Source organism: Artibeus jamaicensis, unplaced genomic scaffold, assembly GCF_021234435.1.
Source record: "Artibeus jamaicensis isolate MK-2021 breed Jamaican fruit bat unplaced genomic scaffold, CSHL_Jam_final contig_588, whole genome shotgun sequence".
Taxonomy (NCBI): domain Eukaryota; kingdom Metazoa; phylum Chordata; class Mammalia; order Chiroptera; family Phyllostomidae; genus Artibeus; species Artibeus jamaicensis.
Genome location: NW_026521895.1, coordinates 2,943,584 through 2,969,829, shown reverse-complemented (window position 1 = coordinate 2,969,829; position 26,246 = coordinate 2,943,584). Strand labels below are relative to the sequence as shown.

Here is a 26,246-nt window from a genome sequence, read left to right as displayed (position 1 = left end):
ACCATGTATAGAGAACAAAGAGAGTATGTGTGATGTCTCACCAAGTGAGAATATCAATAGACACAGAATTATTTTTTAAAAAGATCAAACAAAAATTACAGAACTTGAGAAATATAGTAACTAAAATGAAAAAATTCAATAGAGGGCACAACAGTAAGTATGCAGACAGAAAAAAAGATTCAGCAACCCTGAAGATGGGTAAATTAAGATTAGCCTGTCTGGAGAATGGAAATAATAAAGAATGAAGAAAAATAAACAGAGCCTTAGAAACTTGTAAGACACCATTCATAATACTAACATACATAAAATAGGTAAGAGAGAGAGGAGGGAAAAGGACAAATATCTGAAAAACATTAACAGACACACCTAAGATACTCAATAAATTTCAAGTAGGTTAAACTCAGAGATCCAGACTAAAACACATTATAACCAAACTGTCAAAAACCAATGAAAAAGAGAATTATCTCAAAAACATTAAGAAAGTGATTCATCACAAAGGTTCCTCCTGAGATTAACAGCAGATTTTTCATCAGAAACCATGGGGCCAAGATGGAGGCATAGGTGAAAACACTGTGCCTCCTTGCACAAGCAAATTTAAGGACAACAAAGATTTGGAAACAGAAACAACCAGAACAGACAGAAAACTGAACTGTACCAAAGTCCAACAACAATGAATCATTCATCTAGACCGGTAAGAGGGGCAGAGTCCGGGGCAGAGTCCGCGGCCTGGGGAGAGGGGTCACAGCAGGAAAAAGTGGTGGTTGGCAGACCCAGGCACGGGGAAGAAACAAGCAAACCCAGGGAGGCGGGCAAGGCAGTTGGCTGACCATGGACACACATTCACACACAGATAAACCAGGTGAAAAATGGTCAGTGAGACAGACCATGCAACCCAGGGCCCCAGCTATAGGAAATAAAGCCTAAAAGCACCAACTGGAAAAACCTTCAGGGTTGAGGTGCCGGGAGAGACTTCTAGCCTCACAGGAGAGTTCACTGGAGAGACCCACAGGGTCCTAAAATGTACACAAGCCCACCCACTTAGGGAACCAGCACCAGAAGGGCACAATTTGCTTGTGGGAAGCGGCGGAAGGGACTGAAATCCGAGAAAGAGAGAGAAAGAGAGAGGGAGAGGGAGAGAGAGAGAGAGAGAGAGAGAGAGAGAGGAGAGAGAGAGAGAGAGCGCTCGAGCAGAGCAAGTGCCATTGTTCCCTCTCTGACCCCGACCCCACCCCCACATACAGCATCACAAACCAGCAACTTGAGTTGCCCAGCCCTGGTGAACACCTAAGGCTTCACCCCTCATACGTAACAGGCACGAACAGAGCAAAACATTACGGCTCAAACGGAAGAACAAATCAAAGCCCCAGAGCCAATATTTTTAAGCGACCAAGAGATAGCCAACATATCAGATACACAGTTCAAAACACTGGTGATCAGGATGCTCACAGAACTGGCTGATTTTGGTCACGAATTAGATGAAAAAATGAAGGCTACACTAAGTGAAATGAAGGGAAATGCACGGGAAACCAATAGTAATGGAAAGAAAACTGGGACTCCAGTCAATAGAGTGGACCAGAAAGAAGAAAGAAACAACCAAACAGAAAAGAATGAAGAAACAAGAATTCAAAAAAATGAGGAGAGGCTTAGGAACCTTCAGGACATCTTTAAACATTCCAACATCCGAATTATAGAGGTACCAGAAGGAGAAGAAGAAGAGCAACAAGAGAAAAGTTACTTGAACAAATAATAAAGGAGAACTTCCCCAATCTGGCAAAGGAAATAGACTTTCAGAAAGTCCAGGAAGCTCAGAGGGTCCCAAAGAAGGTGGACCCAAGGAGGAACATACCAAGGTACATCATAATTACCCCAGATTAAAATGGAGAGAATTCTAGAAGCAGCAAGAGATAAGGGGACAGTCACCTACAAAGGACTTCCCATCAGACTGTCAGCTGATTTCTCAAAAGAGACCTACCTTACAGGCAAGAAGGGGCTGGAAAGAAGTATTCCAAGTCACAAAAGGCAAGGACCTACATCCAAGATTGCTCTATCCAGCAGAGCTTTTATTTAGAATGGAAGGGCAGATAAAGCGCTTCTCAAATAAGGTCAAGTTCAAGGAGTTCATCATCACCAAGCCCTTATTATATGAAATGTTAAAGGGACTTATCTAAGAAAAAGAAGATAAAAAACATTTATAGTAAAAAGACAGCAAACTCACAATTATTAACAACCACACCTAAAACAAAAGCAAACTAAGCAGACAGCTAAAATAGGAACGCAGCCACAGAAATGGAGATCACATGGAGGGTTAGCAACAGGGGAGTGGGAGGAGGAGAAGAGAGGAGAAGGTACAGAGAATAAGTAGCATAGAAAGTGGGGAAAAAATAGACAGGGGGAGGGCAAAAGTAGTGTGGGAAATGTAGAAGCTAAAGAACTTAAGTAAGACACATGGACATGAACTAAAGGGGGAGAATGTGGTAGGAGAGGGTATGCAGGGTAGAGGGGAATGAAGGGGGGAAATGACACAACTGCAAATGACATAATCAATAAAATATATATATATTTTAAAGATTTTATTTATTTATCTTTAGAGGGGAAGGGGGGAAGGAGAGAGGGAGAGAAACATCAATGTATGTTTGCCTTTCGTGCGTCCCCTGCTGGGAACTGGCCTGCAGGGAACTGGCCTGCAACCCAGGTATGTGCCCTGACTGGGAATCCAACCGAGGTTTTGTGGTTCGCAGGCCTGTGCTCAATCCAGTGAGCTACACCAGCCAGGGCTCAATAAAATATATTTTTTTAAATAAAAAAAAACATGGAGGAAGTGGGATAATATATTCAAATGGTGAAAGAAAAAGACTATCAACCAAGAATTCTATATCCAAAAATTAAACTATTCTTTCAAAACTGAAGGAGAAATTAAGACATTACTGCTAAACAAAACTGAGAAACTTTGTTGCCAGTAGGTTTTGCCCTAAAAAAAAATACTAGAAGGAGCACTTTAGGAAGAAATGACACTACATAGTAACTCAAATCCACATGAAAAATATGTCCTTAAAAAATTAAAAATGGAACTGGCCTTTGACCCAGCAACTGAACTTCTGGCAATATATCCTAAGAATCCAGAAACAACAAGAATCAGAAAGAATTTCGGCACTCCTATGCTCACAACCTCATTATTCACAATAGCCCAAGTATGGAAACAACCCAAAGTGCCCATCAGTATGATGAGTGAATAAAAAAGCTATGGTACATTTATATGATAGAATATTTAAAAGGCTACAGAAAAGGAGTTTTTACCCTTTGTGACAACATGCATGCACCTGGAGATTATGCTAAGCAAAATAAGACGGTCAGAGAAATGCAAATACCACATGATCTCACTCATACGTGGAATCTAATGAACAAAATAAACTGGCAATCAAAATAAAACCAGAGGCATGGATACATGGAACAGACTGACAGATCTCTGAGGGGAGAGGAATGGGGAAGACTGGAAGAGACTAGTCAAAGAGCATACATGCACGGCTCATGGGCACACACAGCAATGTGATGAAGGTCGGATGAGAGGTGTGGGAGGCTGGGTGGAGGGGGTTAAGGAGGGGAAGGTGGGGGACATCTACAATAGTGTCAACAACAACAAAAAAAAGAAAGAAAGAAAAAGACAAAGCACTAGTACAAGTAACTTCATAGGGTAACTATAAAAGACAATATAAATGCATTTGTAACTTTTTTCTACGTGATTTAAAAAACAACTACATTAAGCAGTGATTTGAAATATGCATTAATGAGTACACAACAAAGGTAAAATTTGTAGGACAATAACACGAAGAACAGGAAAGGAAATGGAGATTTACAGAAGCAAAGTTTTGCCACAAAAAAGATAAATACTGAATGATCCCACTTATATGAGGTACCAAGGCTAGGCAAAGTCATGGCAACAGAGGAAGAATTGCAGGTGGTTGTCAAGGACTAGAGGGACAGGAGGATGGATAATTATTATTTGATGTGTACTGAGTTTCAGTTTGACAAGATGAAAGAGTTCTGTAGTGACGGCTGCACAATATGAATATGCCTAGTATCACTGAAGTATATACTTAAAAATGTTTAAGGTACTTAATTCTGCCACAATAAAAAATTGTGGAGCCCCAGCCAGGTGGCTCAGTTGGTTGGAGCATCGTCCTGTACACCAAAACATTGCAGGTTCCATCCCTGGGTAGGGCACATACCTAGGTTGCAGGTTCGACTCATGTAGGAGGCAACCGATTGATCTTTCTCTCTCACAGTAATGTTTCTGTTTCTCTCCCTCTTCCTCTCTCTCTCCCTTCCTTTCTATTTAAAAATCAATGAACATATTCTTGGTGAGGATTAACAAAAAATTGTGGAGAAAAAGTGAATTATAGTATTTTCTATGCATTAAAGCAGCATAAATGACATAGTTACTTTTAAAGAAAAAATAACCACTTTCTTCTTTAGAGGTTGAATTTAAATCAAAAGAAATTTGTAACATACGCCATTATTTGTTTACATCAGATAACACAAGAGAGGCTAAAAGTATGAGATGCCCACTGGCTTAGAGAAGGGAACATTTAAAAGTCAAGAACCTAAAGTTTATGTAAGCCTGTTAAGGTGAAAATGGTAAGAATCTAGGGAGAAAGTGACCAGATACTAATGCAAGATACAAGAAGGAGAATTGTGGAAAGAACTGACATAAGACTTAAAGAAATCCAGACTCCAAGTAGGTCAGCAGAGATGGAGTATTATCCTGCAGGTAGGTTCTAAATAAAGTGCAGCACAAAGGCGATAAACTATTTCTCTAAAGCAATTTAAAAAATTACAATAACAGATAGGCAAGATCAACAAGTCTCTGAAGAACTCAGAGAATTGTAAGCTAAGAGAACCAAAGATTTGAGAAAACTAACCTATGGCAAGGCTAAAGCAGATTAAAACTCACTCAATTTTTAATGGAAACAAAAACAAGTTTTAAGGTAAAAAAAAGCTCGCAGCTATCAAACATAGTCAATGGCCACCAACATCTGAGTACAGTATTAGTTAAAAATGAAAAGAAGCAAAACAAAAAAAAGAAATTTGGAAGAAATGAATAATTCAGAAAACAACAAAAACTACACTATGCTAAAAAAACCCCAGAACACCTTTCTTTTAAAAATTCAAACAGAAAATGCTTTTATGAATTTAATGGGATCAAAAAACACAGTTCGAAAAAATATCTCACAAAACAGAGCAAAAAGAGAGAAAAAAACAAAACGAGACAGAAGAAAAACTTCGTATTGGCAGGTCCATCATCGACTAAACAGAGTAAGTGCCCTAAGGATTTAGGACTACGATAATGCTTCTCAAAAAAGATAAGGACTGCCACCCCCTAGGGGTGTTTGGAAATGTCTGGGGTCATTTCTAGATGTTCTAGTAACTAATGACGCATACTGGCATTTAATACCTGGGAGCCGGGGCACTCAAAGCCCTGCAAGCACCTCACAGCCCGACACAAAAATGGTACTATCTGACTGCCTACGGTGCCCTCTGTTGAGAAACACTAGACTATGGAGAAGAATTCTCTCAGTGCCTAACACAATATATATTTTCATAAAATTTAATAAAACCAGGATAAATAAAAGACACCAAAACAAATCTTGCATACAAAAAAAAGGAACAAGAATCAGAACAGCATGAAACCCTTCAAAAGCCACACTGAAAAGTTCAAAGACAAGAGAAATGCCTTTGACATGTTGATGGAAACTTATCTCCAGCCAAACTAGCAAATTTTTTAGACTATAATATGCACCAGACCATAAGATACACATAGGTTTTAGAGAAAAATAGGAAAAAAATTTGAAGCAAAAAATGTGGTAAAATATTCAGTAACATAAATAACACTGCACCCCCCTGCCCCCGCACAGTGAGCCAGGTAAGCCACATTCGGACTATAAGATGCACCCCCCCCAAATTTGGGGGTGTGTGTCTTATAGTCCAAAAAATATGACCCCAAACAAGTGTGAGAATAAAAGACATGTTTAAAAGATTCAAGTTCCTAAAATTTACCTCCTATGCAACTTTTCTCAAGAAACAATTAGATAACATATTTCAGCAAAACAAAGGCCTAAAGCAAGAATGGATGGGGAATAAAACCCAGTTTAAAAAAGGCAGGGGGGGAACCCCAGCTGGCGAACAGCAGACAGAGTTTCATAGTAGTAACTATGTAACAAAGAAGAGAACAGCTGACAGAGATTTCAGAATAACTTTATAACAAGTCTTAAGTCTAGAGAGCAAAAGAATTAACAGCTCTGGAGGGCAAGTCCTCCCTGCTCAACTTTATTCCTTCTACACAAAAGGCAAAACTGGCAGATTATGTGATGTGCTTGCAAGTTTGAAAACCCTGATGGATTTGTATGGCTTTCAGGAAAAAACAGCAATAGATGCCTATGAAACTAATAAGCAAATAAAAAAGGAGGTAAATAATGCTAGTGAAAACAAAAAATGTACAGTAAAGAGCAAGTGTTCACAATATGCTTTTTGACTCACAAATTATTATTTCCATGGTCATAATAATGCAAAACCTAATGATTTAACTAGTTCTATTACCTATAATGGAACATGGTAAAAGGAGATATAGGAAATGTGATAAATCCTCAATCACCAAACTGGAAGATTAAGGTAATAGTTAATATTGCCAGAGACAAGTATAGTTGTTAATTTTGGGAAAAGTGGGTAGAAAGGGAGGGAAAGAAACATCAACATGTGGTTGCCTCTTGCGCCATCACCCCCCCCAAACTAGGCACCTGGCCTGCAGCCCAGGCATGTGCCCTGACTGGGAATCGAACAAGCAACCCTCTGGTTCGAAGACTGGCACTCAATCCACAGAGCCACACCAGTCAGGTGTGGCTCAATTGTTTTAAATTCTATTATTTAAAATAAGGATGAAAATATGAGAAGAAAGATTTTAAAGTGCTGCTGGAAAGCTGGAACAGAGAGACAGGATGGGTAGGGGACAAGCTGTTTTGGCCATTAGCTCTCTAGTATTTGGGTATGTGTATTCTGAGCAAATTTAACTTGACAAATTATAGAGTTTTATAAACCTAACATTATAATGGCATTAAACGTGAAGTCAATTTATATATTTTGAAATGGAACAGTTTTTTTTTCATTATAGCAAGAGCTTATTAACATATTCACTCAACAACACTTTAATGCAACAATTATCTTATTGATTTATTTATGTATAGAGGGAGGAAGAGGGAGGGAGAAAGAGAAGGCGAGAAACATCCAATGGCTGCCTCTTGCACGGGTAACCCAGGCATGCGCCCTGACTGGGAATCTAACCAACAACCTTTCAGTCTGCCTGACCATGGCCAACCCACTGAGTCATACCAGTCAAGGTACTTGCCAGGCATTTTTTCTAAGCATTGGACATGGATGAATATAAGATGATTTACATAAAGGCACACATATAGATATACAATTGACCCTTTCTTTTTTTTTATCTTCACCCAAGGATATGTTTGCTGACTTTAGAAAAAGAGGAAGGGAGAAAGAGAGAGAAACATGATCACTTGCCTCTCAGATATACCCTAACCCAGATCAATAGGAAACCTAGGTACTGTATGTGCACCCTGTGCAAAATGACACTCCAATCAACTGACTCCCTGGCCAGGGCTACAACTGACTTTTGAACAATGTGGCGCTTGGGAATACCAACACTTTGGACTCCCTCCAAACTTAAGTCATCCCTCAGTATTAGTGTCGGATTGGTTCCAGGACCCCTGTGGATATGAAATCCATAGATGTTCAAGTTCCTTATATAAAATGACATAAAGCAATACACAGTCTGTTCTCCACATTCCCAAATGGAAAATGCTGTTGGTTGAATCCAGAGATGCAAAACCCAAATGATACAGAAGGCCAACTGTGTATTATTGAAAAAAATCCATATAAGTGGACCAGCGCAGTTCAAGCCTATGTTGTTCAAAAGTCAACTGCAGTTATAATGAGGGCCTCTAACCTGAGCACTATTTTGGACTAAATTTTTTGGGGGCGGGCGGGTGGTCTGTCCTATGCATGTTTAGTAGCATCTAACTTCTAGCCACTAGATGTCAGTAGCACCCCCACTCCAGCTGTAATAACCAAAAACTCTCCAGACACTGCCAAACATGGGAGCAAAATTGCCCCCAGTTGAGAATCACGGTTGTGTATGTATAAAAATATACACCCAAAAAGATGGCAGTAATTGTTCTTGGAAGATTAAGATTACAAAAAGGCCACTATTTTTGACATTTCTGTGCCTTAATTTTTATATAAATGTTACTTTAATAATTAAGATATTAAAAACTAAAATAAAAACTTACAAAATAAATAAGAGCAACTAAATGCAACCACAAAACAAAAATTTAAAGCATTATAACAAATCTTAAGTAATAGAGGGTATCTGGCAGTTTTCAAAGAAATCAGTAAAAAAAAAGAAAATAGAAAAAGATAAACTAGTATATAAATTCATTAAAAATACTAAGAATTTCAACTTGCTTTTTATGATTATTTTGAGTAACTAGTTTTATATATGCATAAAACAATCGATTTCTGAAACATCAATTTTAGTAATAGAAAATACCTACACTTTGTAGTGTTTACTGGTTTATTTTTTTTAAGTAAGAAAAACACAGAATTCCTCAAAAAGTTGGAAATGACCCAGCACTTTCAGTCCTACCTAGATAACCAGGAGAACTGAAAACATAGGTTTAAATAAACTTGTGCACATATGTTAACAGCATTATTCACGATAGCCCAAGAGCAGAAACACTCAAATGTCCAAATGATGGACAAGTTGTATAATGGTATTACCCACTTAACAGAATACTATTCAGCCATAAAAAAAAAGGAAAAAGGGCTGTTACATGCTACAACAGAGAGAAACCTTAAAAACATTATCTTAAGTTAAAGAAGTTAATCACAAAAATATATAATTCCATTTAGATGGAATGTCCAGAATAAGCAAATCCATACAGACAGAAAGCTATGGTTGCCAAGGAATGCTGAGGATTGGGACTGACTGCTTGTAGCTGCTGGGTTCGCTTGTGGGGTAATGAAAAAATGTTCTGATATTGGACAGTGATGATAACTACAAAACACAGTGACTATACTAAAAAAATAAAACACAGAAATATACACTGTAAAAGAGCAAATTTTATGTTATGAGAATTACACTTCAATTCCTTTTTCAGTTTTTTTATTTATTGGTTTTAGAGAGAGAAAAAGGGAGGGAGGACATGGGGTGAGGGGAGTGAGACTGGGAGGAGGAAAGAGAAAAAACATCGACTTGTTACAATTATTTAGATTCATTAGTCGCTTCTTGTATGTGCCCTGACCAGAGATCAAACCCACAACCTTGGCATACTGGAAAGATGCTCTAGCCAACTGAGCTACCCTACCAGGGTTACATCTCAATTTCTTAAAAATGTTTTTTAAAGTCTAAAGGTAGCCCCAAGAAGTCAATTTTCTAGGCACTAACATCAACAGCTGCTAACATCGCAACAAATTGTTGTGTGCCTTCTAATGGAAGACATTATCACTACAAATGAAGTAGTCTTGCTCTCCTTTTCCCAAGATATGAAAAAAAAAATAAACCAATTCTGAACAAGCCCCTAGATCACCCTAACCAATAGGGGAAAACAAACAAGACAACAGAACATGCTAAACTATACTACCGGACAACATTCAACCAAACATAGACTCTGGGAACCTCTAGAGAAACAAAGACCTAATTTCTTCAACAAAAATGGCAAGGAAAAGCAAAACACGATCGAGAGGGTTCCAAGCATAATGTGTTATCTAGATTCTGAATTGAACAAACTGTTTAAAGATAAAAGAGAAAATGAGAAATTTGAACAGTAAATATTGAATAGTATTAGAAATTATTCATTTATCGACCTCTGGCCAAGATGGAGGAATAGGTAGATGCACTTTGCTTCTTCACACAACCAAAAGAAGGACAATGACAAATTTAAAAATAAAAAACAACCAGAACTGACAGAAAATCAAACTGTATGTAGGTCTGACAACCAAGGAGATAAAGAACAACATTCATCTAGACTGGTAGGAGGGGCAGAGAGAATGCACAGCAAGACAGCAGTTGACAGACCAGGCAATTCCACATTCGCATGCAGATAAACTGTGAGAAACAACTGGGGAGCAAGACAGACAACACAATTCAGGATTTCAGGTGGGGAAAAAAAGCCTCAGAAGTTCTGGCTATAAAATCCTGTGGAGGTTAAGGTAGTGGGAGAAACTCCCAGCCTCACAGGAAAGTTTGTTGGATAGACACTCAGGGTCCTAGAATGCACACAGAACCACCCACCCAGGAATCAGTACCAGAAGGACCCAATTTGCTTGTGGGTAACCGGGGAGGTGACTGAAAGTGGGGTGAGAGCCAAAAATGGGACACTGTTCCCTCTCTGACCCCTCCCCCACACAGAGCAACACAAGGCAGGGAAGTGGGTTGCCTGGCCCTAATGAATAGTAAGGTTCTGCCCCTTACAATGTAAATGCACTAAGACAAAGAAATATGGTCTGAATGAAAGAACAGATGAAAACTAAAAAAAAAACACAAAACTTAGGCAACAAGCAGATAGCCAACCTATCAGATGTAGAGTTCAAAACATTGGTAATCAGGATGCTCACAGAAATAGTTGAATACTGACACAAAACAGAGGAAGAAGTGAAAAAAGCTATGCAAAGTGAAATAAAAAAATATACAGGGAACCAACAGTGACCAATAGGAAACCGAGACTCCAAACAACAATTTGGACCAGAAAGAAGAAATAAACATTCAACCAGAACAGAATGAAGAACTCAAAGAAATGAGGAGAGGCTGAGAAACCTCTGAGACAACTTCAAATATTCCAACATCTGAGTTATAGGGGTACCAGAAGAGGAAGGCCAAGAAATTTGAAAGTTGTTTTCAATATTTGAAAAAATATTGAACAACTTCACCAATCTTGCAAAGGAAATAGATTTCCAGGAAACCAGAAAGCTCAGAGAGTCCCAAAGAAATTGATCCAAGGAAGAACATACCAAGACATATCATAAATAAATTACCCATGATTAAAGATAAGGGGAAAATCTTAAAAGCAGCAAGAGAAAAAGAGGGAGTTACCTAGGAAGAAATTTCCATTAAGACTATTAGTTGATTTGTCAAAAGAAACCTTACAGGCAAAAAGGGGATAAAAAAGTATTTGAAGTCATTAAAGGCAAGAACCTACGTCCAAGATTACTCTATCCAGCAAAGCTATCATTTAGAATGGAAGGGCAGATAAGAGCTTCCCAGATAAAGTCAAGTTACAGGAGTTCATCATCACCAAGCCCTTATTATATGAAATGTTAAAGGGACTTATCTAAGAAAAAGAAGATCGAAAATATGAACACTAAAATGACAACTCACAGCTATCAACAACTGAACCTAAAAATATAAAAACACACTGAACAAACAACTAGATCAGGAACAGAATCACAGAAATAGAGATCACATGGAGGGTTATCAGTAGGGAGGAGGAGAGCAGAGAATGGGGGAAAAGGGACATGGAATAAGCATAATTGGTAGATACAAAACAGACGGGGGAAAGTTAAGAATAGTACAGAAAGTGGTGAAGCCAAAGAACTTGTATGTATGAACCATGGACATGAATTAAGGGAGTGCTGATAGGAGGGGGTGAGGAGCAGATGGGGATAAAGAGGAGAAAAAAATTGGGACAACTGTAATAGCATAATCAATAAAATACACTTAAAATCTAAAAAATAAATTATTTTTAACAATTTAGTATATACTGTAATAGTATTGTAATTGTCTTTTCTTTCAAATATGTATGGAAATATTCATGGATGAAATTATACAATTCTGAGATTTGCTTCAAAATAATTGTAGATTGGGAAGTGTGCATAGCAATGTAAGTAAAACAAGACTGGTCATGACATGTTACTGGTTAAAATGAGTGACAAGTTTGTGGGAGGTCACAAATACTGTATTATTTTTCTATATGCTTAAAACTCTCCATAATAAAAAATTAAAGAGCCCTGGCCCAGTGGCTGTTAGTTGGAGTATTGTTCCATACACCAAATAGTTGTTGGTTTGATTCCCAGTTAGGGTGCGTACTTAGGTTGAGGTTTGTTTCCTAGTCCGACAGTGCCTAAGGGAGGCACCAATCAATATGTGCATGTCTATCTGTCTCTCCCTCCCCACTACCCTCTCTTTCCCTGCACTTCTGTATCACTAAAACCAATAAACATATCCTCAGGTGAGATTAAAAAAAAAAAGGAAGAGGGTATATGTAATACAATCTCATGTGCAGTATAATGCACAAACTGTTAAGAGAGGGGCATGGATTGGGGAGATTACTTCAGAGAATTCACACAGGAGAGGCAACCTAAACTGAGATGGTGTCAGTAAAGAAATGAAAACCACAGATTAAATCAGGGTTATTTCCTTCGGTCAGTGGTTAGGCTGCAGGGTCATGGTAGGCAAAAAAATTTTATTTACCCATTGATCTAAGATATGTATTAAGAACTCAAAATAATACTTGGCACATAGTAAATACTCAGTAAATACTACATGTTTATCTGAAACCCCATTGTCCACACAAGTTTCCCATCACCATTTATTTGTCATCTTGTTAATTCCTGGTTTATTACAGTTTACTACTTCTGGAGTACAAGCTCCATGAGGGCCAGGTCCTAAACATCATTACCTACCCATGGCCTAGCACAAAATAGCATTCAAATATATTCACTGAATAATTATACTAGATCAATAAAATCCAAAGATTCAGCATATACAGGTGGATCTGTATACTGTCTAGTGATGGGGAGAATGATTATAAACATTAACTATAACAAGGAATAAAGGGGAATGAGCAAGTGTGTTTTATACAAGGGAATGGCAGGCATGTGAGATGAACTGAGTAAAGGATGTATTAAATTTGAAATAGAAAAGTTAAAAAAAAAGGGGCCCTGCTGGTGTAGCTCAGTGGATTGAGCACGGGTTGCAAATCAAAGGGTCGCTGGTTCCATCCCCAGTTAGGGCACATGCCTGGGTTGTGGGCCAGGTCCCCAGTGGGGGCCAAGTGAGAGACAGACACACACTGATGTTTCCCTCTCTTTCCCCCTTTCTTCCCCTCTCTCTAAAAATAAATAAATAAAACCCTTTAAAAAAAGAAAAGTTAAAGAGGAAATTGGAAATATGTCTGCGATATCTGGCAGCCAAAGATACCAAGTGGTTACAAACATGGCCTCTGAAGGCCATTTGTCCAGATTTAAATGCCACTTCTGCTGTCTCCTAGCTGCACTATCTTGGACAGATAATTACTTAACCTCTGGGCTCCAATATTCTTGTGTCAAAAAAATAAATAAATAAGAAAAAAAACACCCAACAAAAAAAGAAAGCAATTTGCCAACCTTACTGGGTTGTTGTTTTTTCTTTTAGGATTAAATTAATAAATACTGAGGCATCAAAATAACACTTAGTGAATGATAAATAATAAATGTTAAGTATTAAGATGACAAGTGATAGCTGAACATCTAATTTCAAATGAAATATATAGTGAAAACAAGAAAACCAGAACCCCAGGTAATAACAACTGGGAACAAAGAAGAGAAAACACCTGAAGAAAAGTGATTAAGGGGACCAAAGGGAAAATAGGGAATTACTGTAACCAAAGAGGATTTTGAGGAAGAAATAGTCAATAGCAGAAAATGTTGGTTAGGTCCATATGGTCTGTAAGAAGGCCACAGGATTTGGCAATGTAAAGGTCAACTAACGACGGAAGAAGAGCATTCTTCCAAGTGTTTACATGGGTATTATGGAATGAGTAGAGTAAAAATGAAGCCTATAACGCAGACAAAAGAAACAGGGAGAATGACATAAGGTTGTAGGCTCAATCCTATCAAATATTTTTTATTCTATCATCACCATCATTTAAAAGAGGACTCTGCGTAACAGCCAAATTCACGAAGACTAAAATTCTCAGAATAAAGGAAGCACCTTTATACAAAATCACTATATACTGTTATTTTTTTGTCATTTCATAGTAAAATCCTAAAATCTTGTAATAGGAAAAGCATCAGAATTTGTATAACATCATTTTTGACTATTCTAAGAAAATGCTGACAAAGTAAGGGGTGCATGAAAAACAAAGTTCTCCCACCTTAATAATGAAGAAATCTAGTTATCTGTGAGCAAAATATCTCCCATAAGGTTAAGATTGTTAGGTAGAAAACAGCTATCATGTTATGACAAATCTGTATACCAGAGTATGCAAACACAAAAACTACTTAAAATTTTTACATTCGCCAGAGAATCAGTAACTTTAGAATACAAATTCTTGGACTATATCATATTTTTTACCTATTATCTAATGTTATGTTTTTATAGTTGCCAAACAAGCATTTTGTATTATACCACAAGTGCATTTTTAATAACATATCAACTACAGAAAAAATATAAGGACATGTTTACAACATACACGAATTACACTTCGTACATCATGGGGGTTCAAAAACACTTTGCTGAAATGTACTGAAGTATATATGCCACAATATGATAGACAAAGAATTACAGGGCAGATTCCATTTCTATGAAAAATGCTAAGATAACCATATAACCCAGTAGTTACAAGAGTGGTACTAAGAACACGGGTTTTGAATTCAGACAAACCTGGTTTCAAAGATCAGTTCCAATACTTTATAGCTGGGTGACTTTGGCAAAGTTACTTAACCTAAATTTGTCTTATCTGTAAAATAGGAATACATAAGGTTGTAATGCTGCATAATGGCAGTTATAATTTTTATATAACATGAATTGCTAACATCCTATAAAGCTCACTTTTTCCAAGCCCGAGACCAAATCTCTGGAGGATAAAGCAGGGGAGGGGGCCTGCATATTTTTTAAAGTTTACAAGTGATTCTGGCTAGCTCTCTCATTCAGGAGTCACTGCCTCAGAGTCTTACTAACAAATATTAAAATACCTCAGTCCAAGATAAGGAACCCACACAAAGACAAAAAGAGCTTTAAGACATGGTCCTTTGATTAGCTATAAGTTTTTAAAACAGACCTTTACCCCAAATTCCTTTTACAGAAAAAAAGAAAGAAAAAAAACCCCACACATTGAAAAGTTCCAATTTAACATCCTTTCCAAAGCCAGGAAACACTTGATTCCATACTGAAATTTTACATCAAAATAAGGTATAACTTAGCCTCTTCGTATTCATTATTGAATAGTTTTGTATGTGTAGATAAAAACACATATAGGTAACCCAAACTCTATATAATATAGAGTAAGCTGTCTCATTATCTTTCTTAAAAATAAATTTAAGTTTACAGTTTAAATCCATTGATGTGTCACTTAAACCATCCCAATAGAATTTTATTCAACACAAACATTTTAAAGTGTGTACAAGAAATCTTACTAAAGACTGAGTACAATTAAAGCAAATTCAACATACTGGAAGTAAATTTGAAACCCTCTTAGTTCAGTAACCCAGTAAAATATTTTAGAGAAATGTATAGAACAAGAGCATATAAACACAATCATGAACATTTTATCCCCCCCCCCCCCAAAAAAAATCAGTATGAATTGATGAAAATCCCTGGAAAAATTTCAGAGTCTAGAAACACTGTAGAACTTTGTCAAAATAAACAAACTAGCTTATAATGGCTATATCAAAATATACCTATATAGATCAACTGAAAGCAAGCAAACAAATAAAAGGAATCTCTCTTTAAAGACTTATTGTCAAGGGAAGAACTAGATGAGAAAGCGAGTAGGACAGACAATACAGACCTCATCAATGTACATACTTTAGCAATTTAGACAAAAGACATTTTCTCTGCTACTTACCTTACTGAAGCTTATGAATGACTAATGTAATTGCTAAATTGAAAAGTGGTAGAATCCAAGCTTTCATACAACAGTACGAAGGTCATAACACTATTTCAAACTGGCAAAGTATTAGTGAGCCCAAGCTTCCATGCATTTGCAAATGCAATTATTAAAAATAAATGCCTATCTTCACTCACAGAGAACGTTAAATTTGCAACACGGTGTGACAGAAAGTTGTGTGTCAACAGAACTCTAAATCCCAGGTATTTTAAAGTAGACTATACATCACAAGTTAAAAGAACCAGCAGACAATTTCAACTTAAGCTTTTTGAAAGTTGTATTTTTAAAAGCAGAATATATCAAAGTGCGATTCTAAAACATTGAATTGACTAACAGGTGTTAATTTATAATTTTTGCAAAACTTGATAAAGTGTCAAAATATGTAAGCATTCTTACTTTGTAAAAGTTTAACTTAACCTACTTTGTAGACTCAAAGTTTACTAGTTCAAAAGCAAGCTGAAAAGATAAATATTTCTTTGAGTACACCCTTCCTAAATTAATCCAAAATTCCTTACTTAAATTTTTCCAACTATTCACCATAGGCATAAATGGCATATGTCAGCGAACAATATTGCTGACATTCTAAATATATACATAAATCTGAACAGGTGCAACACTACTTAAATGCATGTTTTTCCCCCCTAAGCCTAAATTTGACCTGGAAAGGATTTAAAAATAAACACGAATACCCAAAATGTTGAACAAGTCTTTAAGAAAGATATAGCCATTCTGAAATCCAAGACATGACCCCGTAAACTACCAACATCTTCCAAAAGTTAGGTAAACCAGCCCATCAAATTTTCACCTTAAGAGGATTGAGTCAGGCTTAATTATGAGGGGTCTTGAGGATATTTAATTCTGCTTCACCACTGTGAGTAACGTGACAAAAGAACATTTTACTTCCAGCTAATATTAATTTTTTCAGTCCTTTCACAAAGACAACATAGATAGTCTGGTTTGCCTTTTTATGTGTTAAAAAAGGGGGGGATGGAGGAAGGGAAGGGAAGGCCAGGTGAAGGGTACCCTAAAAAAAATCTCAGTACAGGCATACCTCGTTTTATTGCGCTTCGCTTCACTGCGCTTCACAGAACTGGTGGGTTTTTTTTTGTTTGTTTCTTTTTAAAAATTGAAGGCAAGACCCTCTAGCAGCAAAAATATTACCACTTGCTTCACTGCGGTGGTCTGAAACCGAACCTGCAGTATCCCCGAGGTATGCCTGTATGGAGAAGGCTAAACTAAAGAAGAACTGAAGGGGAATCTAAGTGCACAGGGAAGCATCTCAGGTGAAGGTACTTAAAGTTGGCGGTAGGAAATGAAAACTTCACAGGTCAGCGGCAAGCCATTGTGCTTGGTAGCAGCTCTGGAAGGAAGCGTGGTTGTCAAGGGGCAAGTGCGTACCAACTCCAAGGGAGGGGGGCAGACGTGCCAAAACGGAAAGAGGGGATGATCCAGGAAAAGGTGGTAAAATGCCCATCATCGGGTTCTCCATCTCAAGAGGCAACACAAAGCAAGTTCACCGTTCAGGAGCCTCACGCCCGGCTCTCCCACAGAGAAGAGTTCTACCCCAAGGCCGGGAAGCCCGGGAGGCCCGGGCAGGCCGCCTCCAGAGGAGCCCCCGCAGACGCCATACTAAAAGCCAAAATGGCTGCCCCAAGGAAGCCCGCACAGCGCAGCTAGTGAGGGTTTGGGAAAAAGCTTCTGCGGGAAAGGGGGAGGAAGACTCTAGCAGGAACAGCGGCCAGGACCAACGCCCCCGAGCCGCGCAGGTAGGCTCATCTGGTCTTCCCAAGCCCGCGGGATCCCAATGAGGGAAGTCCCGTCCCCAACCCCCACGGGGAACCCCGCTGCCGCAGCTGTCCCGCACACCGACGCTAGCGAGGTACCTGCAGTTCGGCTCGCTCCACCTCCCAGTGCGCCCGTTCCATCTCGAACCGAGCCCACTCGTGCTGGATGTAGTGCAGGATCCCTGGGATAGTGTACTGTTGCGGCCGGGACAGCTCGGGGCCTGCCGCTGGACCCGCTCCCTCGGCGGCAGGAGGACCCGCGCTGCCTGCCGCTCCATTGCCCCCTGGTGAAAGGCTCATATTTCCCCCAGGTCCCTGCTGTTGGCGTGGAGGGGCCGCCATCCCCGGGCCGCCACCACTGCCTCCGGCGAGCTCGTCCATTGTGTGTGGGGCCCCGGCCGGGGCGCAGGGCAAGACGCCGACAGCTGAGGGAAGGGCCGGGGAGGATGGCCCCGCTCCGGCGGCGGGGCGGAGGCCAGCTGTGATTGGGGCGGGGAGGGTATAGTTGCTGTGTGTCTGCCGTGGGTCAGAGCAGGGAGCTGCCGGCCGCCGCCATTACACTCCCTCCTCCATCTGCCCGTCTCACTCACTTTAGGGAAAGCGGGGATAGGGGGGCCTGGAGGGAGGGGGTAAAGGGGGCAGGGTTGGGAAGAGATGGACGTAGTGCCGTCGCTCCCCGCGCAGCATGCTGGGTACAGAACGCCGCTGTCGCAGCACGCCTGGTAGCCAAATAGAGTCCGGCCTCACCCTACGCAGGCGCACTGAGGACGCAGTCTGGCTTGCAGTTAGTGGCTCCGGAGCCCCGGCCCCGCCCCTAGGCCCGCCCCCAGACTTGCTGGGGGTTTCTAGCTGCCGGGACGGGTCAGAGGGCTACCCACTCCTACTTTTGGGAGCTAGTTGTTCTCCAACTTCCCTTGCTCACATTTCACAAGCGTCTTTCCCCAGCCAAGGGTCTCAGCGAAGTGCCTGCCTTTAGAGCTTAGTTTTAACCTTGGCGGTCCCTCTGGCCAACCGCAGCCGGTCCCGGATTCTTAACGTTTCTTTTGCATTCCTTGCGTGTTTCAGGCAGTCCCAGTGGGTCGGGCCTCTTTCCGTCACTCGCTGTTTCTCTGCTTCGTAGCACCAGTCAGTCCGTTTCTGGGGCTTTGGGGACGTTCTCTTTGCGCAGATAGCCCAGATTCTTCCGGACCTGATGAATGATACCCCGTCAGCCTTTCGAGCCCCGGCTTTGGTCCCAATTCTGCGCGCCCGGTCACCCGTCGCAACTTGTTCCACTTTGCCTCCCCTCTTTCTAATTATGCGACGTGTTGTGTTTTGGTGTTTGGGGAGAGGACCAGGAGCTACTGTTTTAATTTTTTCCCCTAGAGAGATGGGGAGGTGATGAGAGAGTTCAGATCTTCTGCAAACTCGCATCACTGACTGCATGTTGTTGCAGAAGTGAGGGGAACCAGGTTTGTTAAATTAATTGTGGTAGAAATGCATTAGCCTCAGAAACTTCTGAAGTGGCCCATTCTGTCCCAGTACAATGTAAAAAAAGAAAGTTTGGATCTTTAAATGGTGGGTAGAAGGAGAAAGGTAACTTTGAAGGGGACTAGTTAGACTAACAATTTGGTATTTTATAAGTGAATGAGGTTGCAAGTACTTAATTCATACTAGAATCTTTCGATGGAAATTTTAAAATGCATCGTGAATACAATTTAGAATCCCAGATGAAAGACTAAATATGTTTTCTTGGGTCATTCAGTGTTGTTTGAGCGAATATAATATACACATAAAAGACAAGGTAATCTTAAGAACCATAATGTGTGTGTTATATAATGAGATTGCCAGGAAACATCCTTAATGAATTAGTAAGTTCCTGTAAGTTAATGTAGCTACTAACCATTTAGTTGAAAAATAGAACTAAGATAATATTTAACAACATAGTAAGAAAAAGAGGTTTAATAATTATAACTGTGCAACAAAATTGGTTGCATTTTTAAATGTTTTCTTCTCTACTACAAATAAAGTTTTTACTATGGAATATATATGAGCACTCGGTATAATTTCTTTTTCTTTTTTCTTTTTTAATTTTTATAAGAGTTTATTTAAGCCAAGCTGACAATACATGGCTGGGAGCAAGATCTCAAATGCTCCCACTCAGAGTATAATTTCAAGGAGATAAAGTAATACATCTTGTTCTATCATGTCTGCTCTCCTGTTATGGTTTAGAAAACAGATTGGACTTGTTACCCATGCTGCCATATTTTATTTATAAATGAAATTAGGTCTTAGGTTATAGTATTATTAAAGGCTGTTTCTCCATTTTAAAACAACTAACATTCAACCTGCTTTTGAGGCCCCCTGTTTCTTTTTGAAGGGACTCTTAGCACATAAAATTTCAGAAATCCCATGCTGCCTCAAGACCTATATACAACAAGAAACATTTGTGAGAGAGTGTGATTGACCTCCGCGATGTAGGCATCAAAGAAGCAGAACTTGCACACTTATATTTCCCACTGGTACCTCAAATTCAAGTAAACATTAGATTTATAATATTTTTCCTCCCCCTTTACCTGCAAAAAAACAAAAAACTCTACTCCTCTTCTGTTGTCTGTCTTAAGTGGCACTACACCCAAACCTGAGGCCTGGCAGTCATTCTGGTCCCTTTTTTTCACTTATCACCCACATCCAATCTCTTTCTCAGTGACATCTTTCATATCTTATTCCATTATCTTCATTCATGTCTTAATTTAAACCTTTCCACCTCTATTCTTCTACCTCTCAGTACTGCCAATGGCCTGAGTGATCTTCAAAAAGCAGATCTGATCCTGTCACTCCCTACCTAAAATCTTTAGTGATCACCAGATTTAGAACAAATACCAAATTTTAGCACAGCATATAAAGATCCTTCAGATTCTAGAAGCTCCTATCACCTAATCTATCATCATACCATCATGCCACCCCATTCTTCTCTCCAGCCAAACTGCACCGTTCTTGGTTCATCAAATGCATAATGTTTCATTCCACAGGAATTTAACACGTGCTGTGCCCAGTGCTTATCCATACCTTCTTCCTTCAAAACTCAGGCCAAGTATTACTTCTTCCAAGAAGCTTTCCAAATCTCTGAATTATTTAGGAACCTCATCCTAATAGTATTCATGTTCATTTCCTATTACTTACCACAGTATTTAAATTTGTCTATGTACTGGTCAAGGAAACTCTTACTAGCACCTGCACATAGCAGGTACTGCATGTCTTTGCTTCACTCGTTTATTTATTCTTTTTAAATTTCTTTCCTTTTTTTAAAAAAGATTTTATTTATTTATCTTTAGAGGGGAAGGGAAGGAGAGAGGGAGAGAAACATCAATGTATGGTTGCCTCTCATGAGTCCCCTGCAGGGAACCAGCCTGCAACCCCGGTATGTGCCCTGACTGGGAATCAAACCGTGATTGTCTGGTTCGCAGGCCCGCGCTCAATCCACTGAGCTACACCAGCCAGGGCTCTTTTTAAATTTCTTGATTGGCTACTATTTTTCAGATACTCTGCTAGTCCCTGATGATCCACTATTAACCAAGCAGACATAATCCCTGCCCTTACAGACTTTCCAGTCTAGTTTTAGGCAAATTAGCACGAATGACGCTGCCTTCCTTAATATCTGTCCAGATCTGTCTTAAAATGATCTCTTTTAAAATTTCTACTGTGCTCCCTTTTTGAAGAGTTCTTTTTGACCATGTCTACATTCACTTTAATTATGTTTATTAATGTCAATGCAGGCTTCCGCCTTGTTTTTCCCAGATCATGCAATCATTCGTCTGCAGGATTGCTTCCTAGAGGGGAGCACCCATGCCCTCTTGTTCGGAGCGGTACCTCCAGTGTCTGGGACAGTGAGATCCCCAGTAAACATTTGATGAATAACTTAAATTTAGACTAAACTGATATGAATACTTTCCTTTCCCCTCAATCATTTTTATTAGTTTTTTGCTACCACTATACCAGTTATCTCTTAGAGTTCAATGACCAGAACTGCTCCAAGTGTTAAAAGACACCAAAATTTTCTCCTTTGTTGGGAAAATGTGTTTTACAGTCTTGATGTTGTGCTTTGTGTCCATGACTCCTGAGGACGCTCTGCAGTGAGCTACTAGAATCTTGTCTACTGTAAGTCAGGAGCTTTCCCAGGCATATTATCACCTACAACTCACCTACCTGGAACTCCCTCCCTACACTGTGGCTGAGTCATTTCCTCTTCAGTCTCATGCTTGAAGCTTGCTGTTTGTTCTGTCCTTTCTTCAGTCTGTCCCTCCCTCCTCCACTCCCATTGATTCTCTCAGTTTATGTGTACTACTGATGATCTTCCTGAATGCCTATTAATGTCTTTACTCAGTTTAGAATTTTAGCTGTTTTTTTTCTTTTCTTTTAGCTAATCTCAACATCTTATTCTTTCTGATCAAAATGGGATTTGTTATATATTATGTATATATATTATGTCCAGGGGTGTCCACCCTGTGGCTCAGGATGGCTCTGAACGCAGCCCAACACAAAAATCATAAATTTACTTAAAACATTATGAGATTTTTTTCGTTTTCGTTTTTGTCAGTGTTTGTGTATTTAATGTGTGGCCTGAGACAGTGCTTCTGACGTGGCCCAGAGACGCCAAAAGTTTGAACACCCCTAACTGCAAAGATATGTCAAGGAAGTCCAGGCTTTTGAATAAGTTCGAAATAGTTAACACTCAGATGCTTTCTTCCTGATTTTTATAAAATCCCACTACAAAGAGTTTGACTCTGCCTTTGAGAACTATTTGATATCCTGTAATTACTTACCTGAACATGCAGCTGACTTTGTACCTGACATCCTTCTAACAAAGAGCTCTAACTGGTTCACAAACACTTAGGTAATGTAGTCATTTTTCTGCATCATCTGAAAAGGTGGTGACAAGTATGCATACCTCCATGGGGAGGAGAGAAAGCTGAGATAAGAGTTCTAGGTCACTTCTGCGGCCCCTAAGTAGAACAGAAAGTGGTCCCTACTCTTACATCAGTGAGTGTGTGTGTAAGTATTTGGAAACAAGAAATAAGTCTCCCTTCTGACTCCTGCTGCCCTACCATGAGCTCAGTATTGCTGTTTGTGGTTCCAGATTATATGTACTTTTGCTTATCTGATTTATTTTGTCTTTTTAAAAATTTTATTTTTAATTGTTGACATATAATATTAGTTTCAAATATATAACATAGTGGTTAGACATTCGTACACCTTACAGAATGTCACCTTATCATTTGTACTTTTGAAATCCTTTTTAGGTAGGGCTTTTTTTTTTTATTGATTTTTAGAAAGAGAGAGGAAGGAGGGGCAGGCAGAGAGAGGAAAATAGCGATTTGTTCCACTTCTTGATATATTGATTGGTTCTTTTCTCCTGTGTCCTCTTACCAGGAATTGAACCCACAACCTTGGTGTATAAGGACAACACTCCAACTGAGCTCCCTTTGCCAGGGCCTTTTAGGTAGTTTGAGGTGATTCAGTCACTTGGGAGAATTACGTAGTTACATTTATGAATACAGAGAACTGAATTTTAGAGCCCAGAGAAAGATCTTTGAGAAGAGCCGACGTGTGTTCAGAAAGCAAGGAAGCAAGCTGTATAATGCAGATGGAGCAAAAAAGGAGGAGTCAGCTTTGATCAGCACTGTGGTTTGACCTGCCAAATAAGATCAGATATCTAATTCTCATTACAGTAGTTGCCAGTGGCTAAGAAAATTGTAGAAATACATTGCAGGGCACTTGAACTATTTATTCAAATAATGTGTAGTAAAGAAAAGGAAACGGATCTTCACAGATTGTAGACAAATAGGCACCAAAACCTTTTAGGAAACTCAGCATGCTATATAAAATTCTAGTCCAAGTTCATTCCTGAATTGTCTCATGGGCACTATGAGTCAGAAAGCAGTAGTCTGTGATAATGTTGTATAATAGCTAACTCACAGAGATGTCAAAATTGAAGGAAATAAAACAAAGAATGGCCTGGAGCTGAGTCCCTCCCGGACATTGGCTGAAACTGAACAACTAGGTCTATAAACACGAGAACCAAATGACTGGAAAATGTGACTGAATGGAAAATTGCCAAAACTCTCCTAGGTAATAATTTAACAATCTTGGAAATGTGGTTGGTCTCCTGTCAGTGCAACAGGGGAGAATGTTCAAAAGAATGATACCATACATGGATGCCTTGCCTGGAAAATCTGTGTCACCTATAGTTTTCTCTTTGGAGAATGTTTTAAACTTGACAAAGTTTACAAAAACTTATTTTTAATAACAACATATTTTCAAATAATGCTCACCTTTAGTTTTGTTTTTTTGTTAATAGACTAACCTAACGTACATGACAGTTGCCCCACAAAAAAATGGAAGAATTTTTAAGAGCATTTAAAAATGACTCTTACAGATGTCCTGGCCATCTGGCTCAGTTGATTAGAGCGCCATCCTCATACACCAGGGTGGCGGGTTTGATCCAGGGTCAGGACACACAAGAATGCGTAAATAAATGGAACAACAAATTGGTGTTTCTCTTTCTCCCCCATCTCTCTCTCTCTCAAAAAATCAATAAGAAAGTTCTTAAAAAATAACTTACTATCTTTTGTGCCTTGTTTTATAGGTTTTACTATAGTGACCCCCATACTTTAAATTGTGCGTAATAGACACTTTTTTTTTTTGAGAGCACGATTATTACAGCTGGGGACAGTGAAACAAAGGAAAGGCTTAGGACAGAAGAAGCATCAGGAGAGAGCCTGCACAGTGCTCTGCTATGGCTCCCTGGAAACATTCCAGGAAAGAAGTGAGCCACGGCAGGGCTGCTCTTAGCTCGTTGAAAAAGTAAGGGAAAAAGGGGCCTGGGAGACGGGGTGAGGGGGGTAACCTGGGCTCAGCTGCCACTGTCCATTGCTCCTCTGGTTGCAAGTCTTGTGGGGACCCTTAGATTTTAGCGGGGGAAGGGAAAGATGCACACCTGAGAAGGAAGAAAGACGTGGGTGTGCTCCAGTGAGAGCCCACCAGGATTTTTTTTTGACTGATAAAAAATATATTTAACAAAAAGTTTGATATGAAAACGTATGCAGCCTACTTTTCATAGTAAACCAGGCCCTTTGGAGAGGAGACACGTGCAGTTGATTTTTCTGATGAGCACACGATGATACTGCTTTTCCTATTACCGCGATTCCAATGTTGTTCTGCTGCCTGCTCTTTGCCATCATCACATACACCTCTGGCACAGGATCACATCCTTGTAATATTCCTGGGACATGCCTGCCACCTTTTGATTTCAACGATAACCTCTTATCCATAAATTTTCCACTCAAAAGGGGGAGCTGTACCCCTAGCATTACTTGCCAAACTAAAGATACCTTGGACTAGAATTCCCCCGCCTTCCTCGGGTTCCCGTGGCAGACCCCAGGAATGTTTTAAAGTAAATCCTGGTTATCATTATATTGGTTCATGCTTCTCTAGTACCTTTAACAGATTGGGGCCTTTGAAAAATCACCACAATAGTGGTATCACACCTACACAATTAATAGTTATTCCTTCATTCAGTCTAATGCCTGGTTGGAGCATATTTCCTTTGGCTGATATGTCTTTGGTTTCTTTTTGATTTGCCTTCCCCTCACTCCCCATCATCATGCTATTTGTTTGTTGAAGAGACAGTGTTCATTTATCCTGTAGAATTTCCCACATTCAGCTGATTGCATTTTTCTTGTGTTATTTAGCATATTCCTTTCCCTTCTATATTTTCTATACACTAGAAGTTAGGTAGAGAGGCTGGGTTTGACTCAGGTATTAAGTTTTTTGGCAAAAATACTTGCTATTGGGGATGCAGAGTACTTCCCAATGTATCACATAAGGCAGCACATAATGTCTCATGGTCTCAATTTCAGTAATACATGAAATGTCATCCTGACCTAGCTATTATCCGCCTGAGCTGAGCTGTCTTTTAACACATATATCTGTTTGACCCCTGACATTCTCTCCCCATGCAGGGTCTATTCTTCTATAAAAGAGGTTCTGCTGGGTGTTTCCAGGCCTTTAGGGTTTGAGATGAGATCTTTCCTTGCACTCATTGGCAAAGGGACCCTGTGGGTCATCCTCTCAGTGCCCACTGTGTGGTTCTCACTTCAAGGGTCAGGGAACTTTCTTTGATGGGTGACTTGGTGATTTCTGGGTGTCTGGGCTCTTTTGACCCTTACAGTTCCACCTTTTTGAACCTTCATTCTATCAGCACAGTTGTGGTCACCCCCTTCTTGTCACTAAGAGTAGTTTGATCATACCTGTTGGTGTCGTAGAGTGGCAGTTTTCAACCTTTGTCATCTCACGGCACATACGAACTAATTATTAAAATTGTGTGGCACACCTATAAATATATTTCTTGCTGATCTGACAAAAATAGGTATAATTTTGATTCATTCACATCAAATAGTTGTTGTTGTGTTGGCTATTGTCAGTTTTCTTTTTTCTTTTCTTTTTTTCTTTTCTTTGACAACCTATAGGAGAAGCGGTCAGTGCCCCTGATTGAAGA

The 26,246-nt window shown here is 39.5% G+C and overlaps 2 protein-coding genes and 1 non-coding gene across 5 annotated transcripts in view; 2 read left to right on the top strand and 1 right to left on the bottom strand.

The window, feature by feature from the left end:
• The window catches only part of STRN3 (striatin 3), a 118,270-nt gene extending 99,884 nt beyond the window's left edge, over positions 1 to 18,386 (bottom strand). Inside the window, exon 1 of one of the 2 annotated variants that reach the window (XM_037161630.2) lies at positions 17,810 to 18,386. In XM_037161630.2, the coding sequence (XP_037017525.2) occupies positions 17,810 to 18,091 (282 nt within the window). In that variant the 5' untranslated portion in view covers positions 18,092 to 18,386. The remainder of the gene's footprint in view (positions 1 to 17,809) is intronic. The other variant, XM_037161631.2, reaches the window with a different exon arrangement.
• Positions 17,345 to 26,246, top strand: part of AP4S1 (adaptor related protein complex 4 subunit sigma 1) — a 39,280-nt gene continuing 30,378 nt past the window's right edge. Inside the window, exon 1 of one of the 2 annotated variants that reach the window (XM_053670517.1) lies at positions 17,345 to 17,692. The gene's annotated coding sequence lies outside the window, so the exon portion shown is untranslated. The remainder of the gene's footprint in view (positions 17,693 to 26,246) is intronic. The other variant, XM_053670516.1, reaches the window with a different exon arrangement.
• LOC119061174 (small nucleolar RNA SNORA66) lies at positions 19,110 to 19,238 on the top strand. The gene has a single exon (XR_005084734.2). It is a non-coding gene; the product is annotated as a small nucleolar RNA SNORA66 (small nucleolar RNA).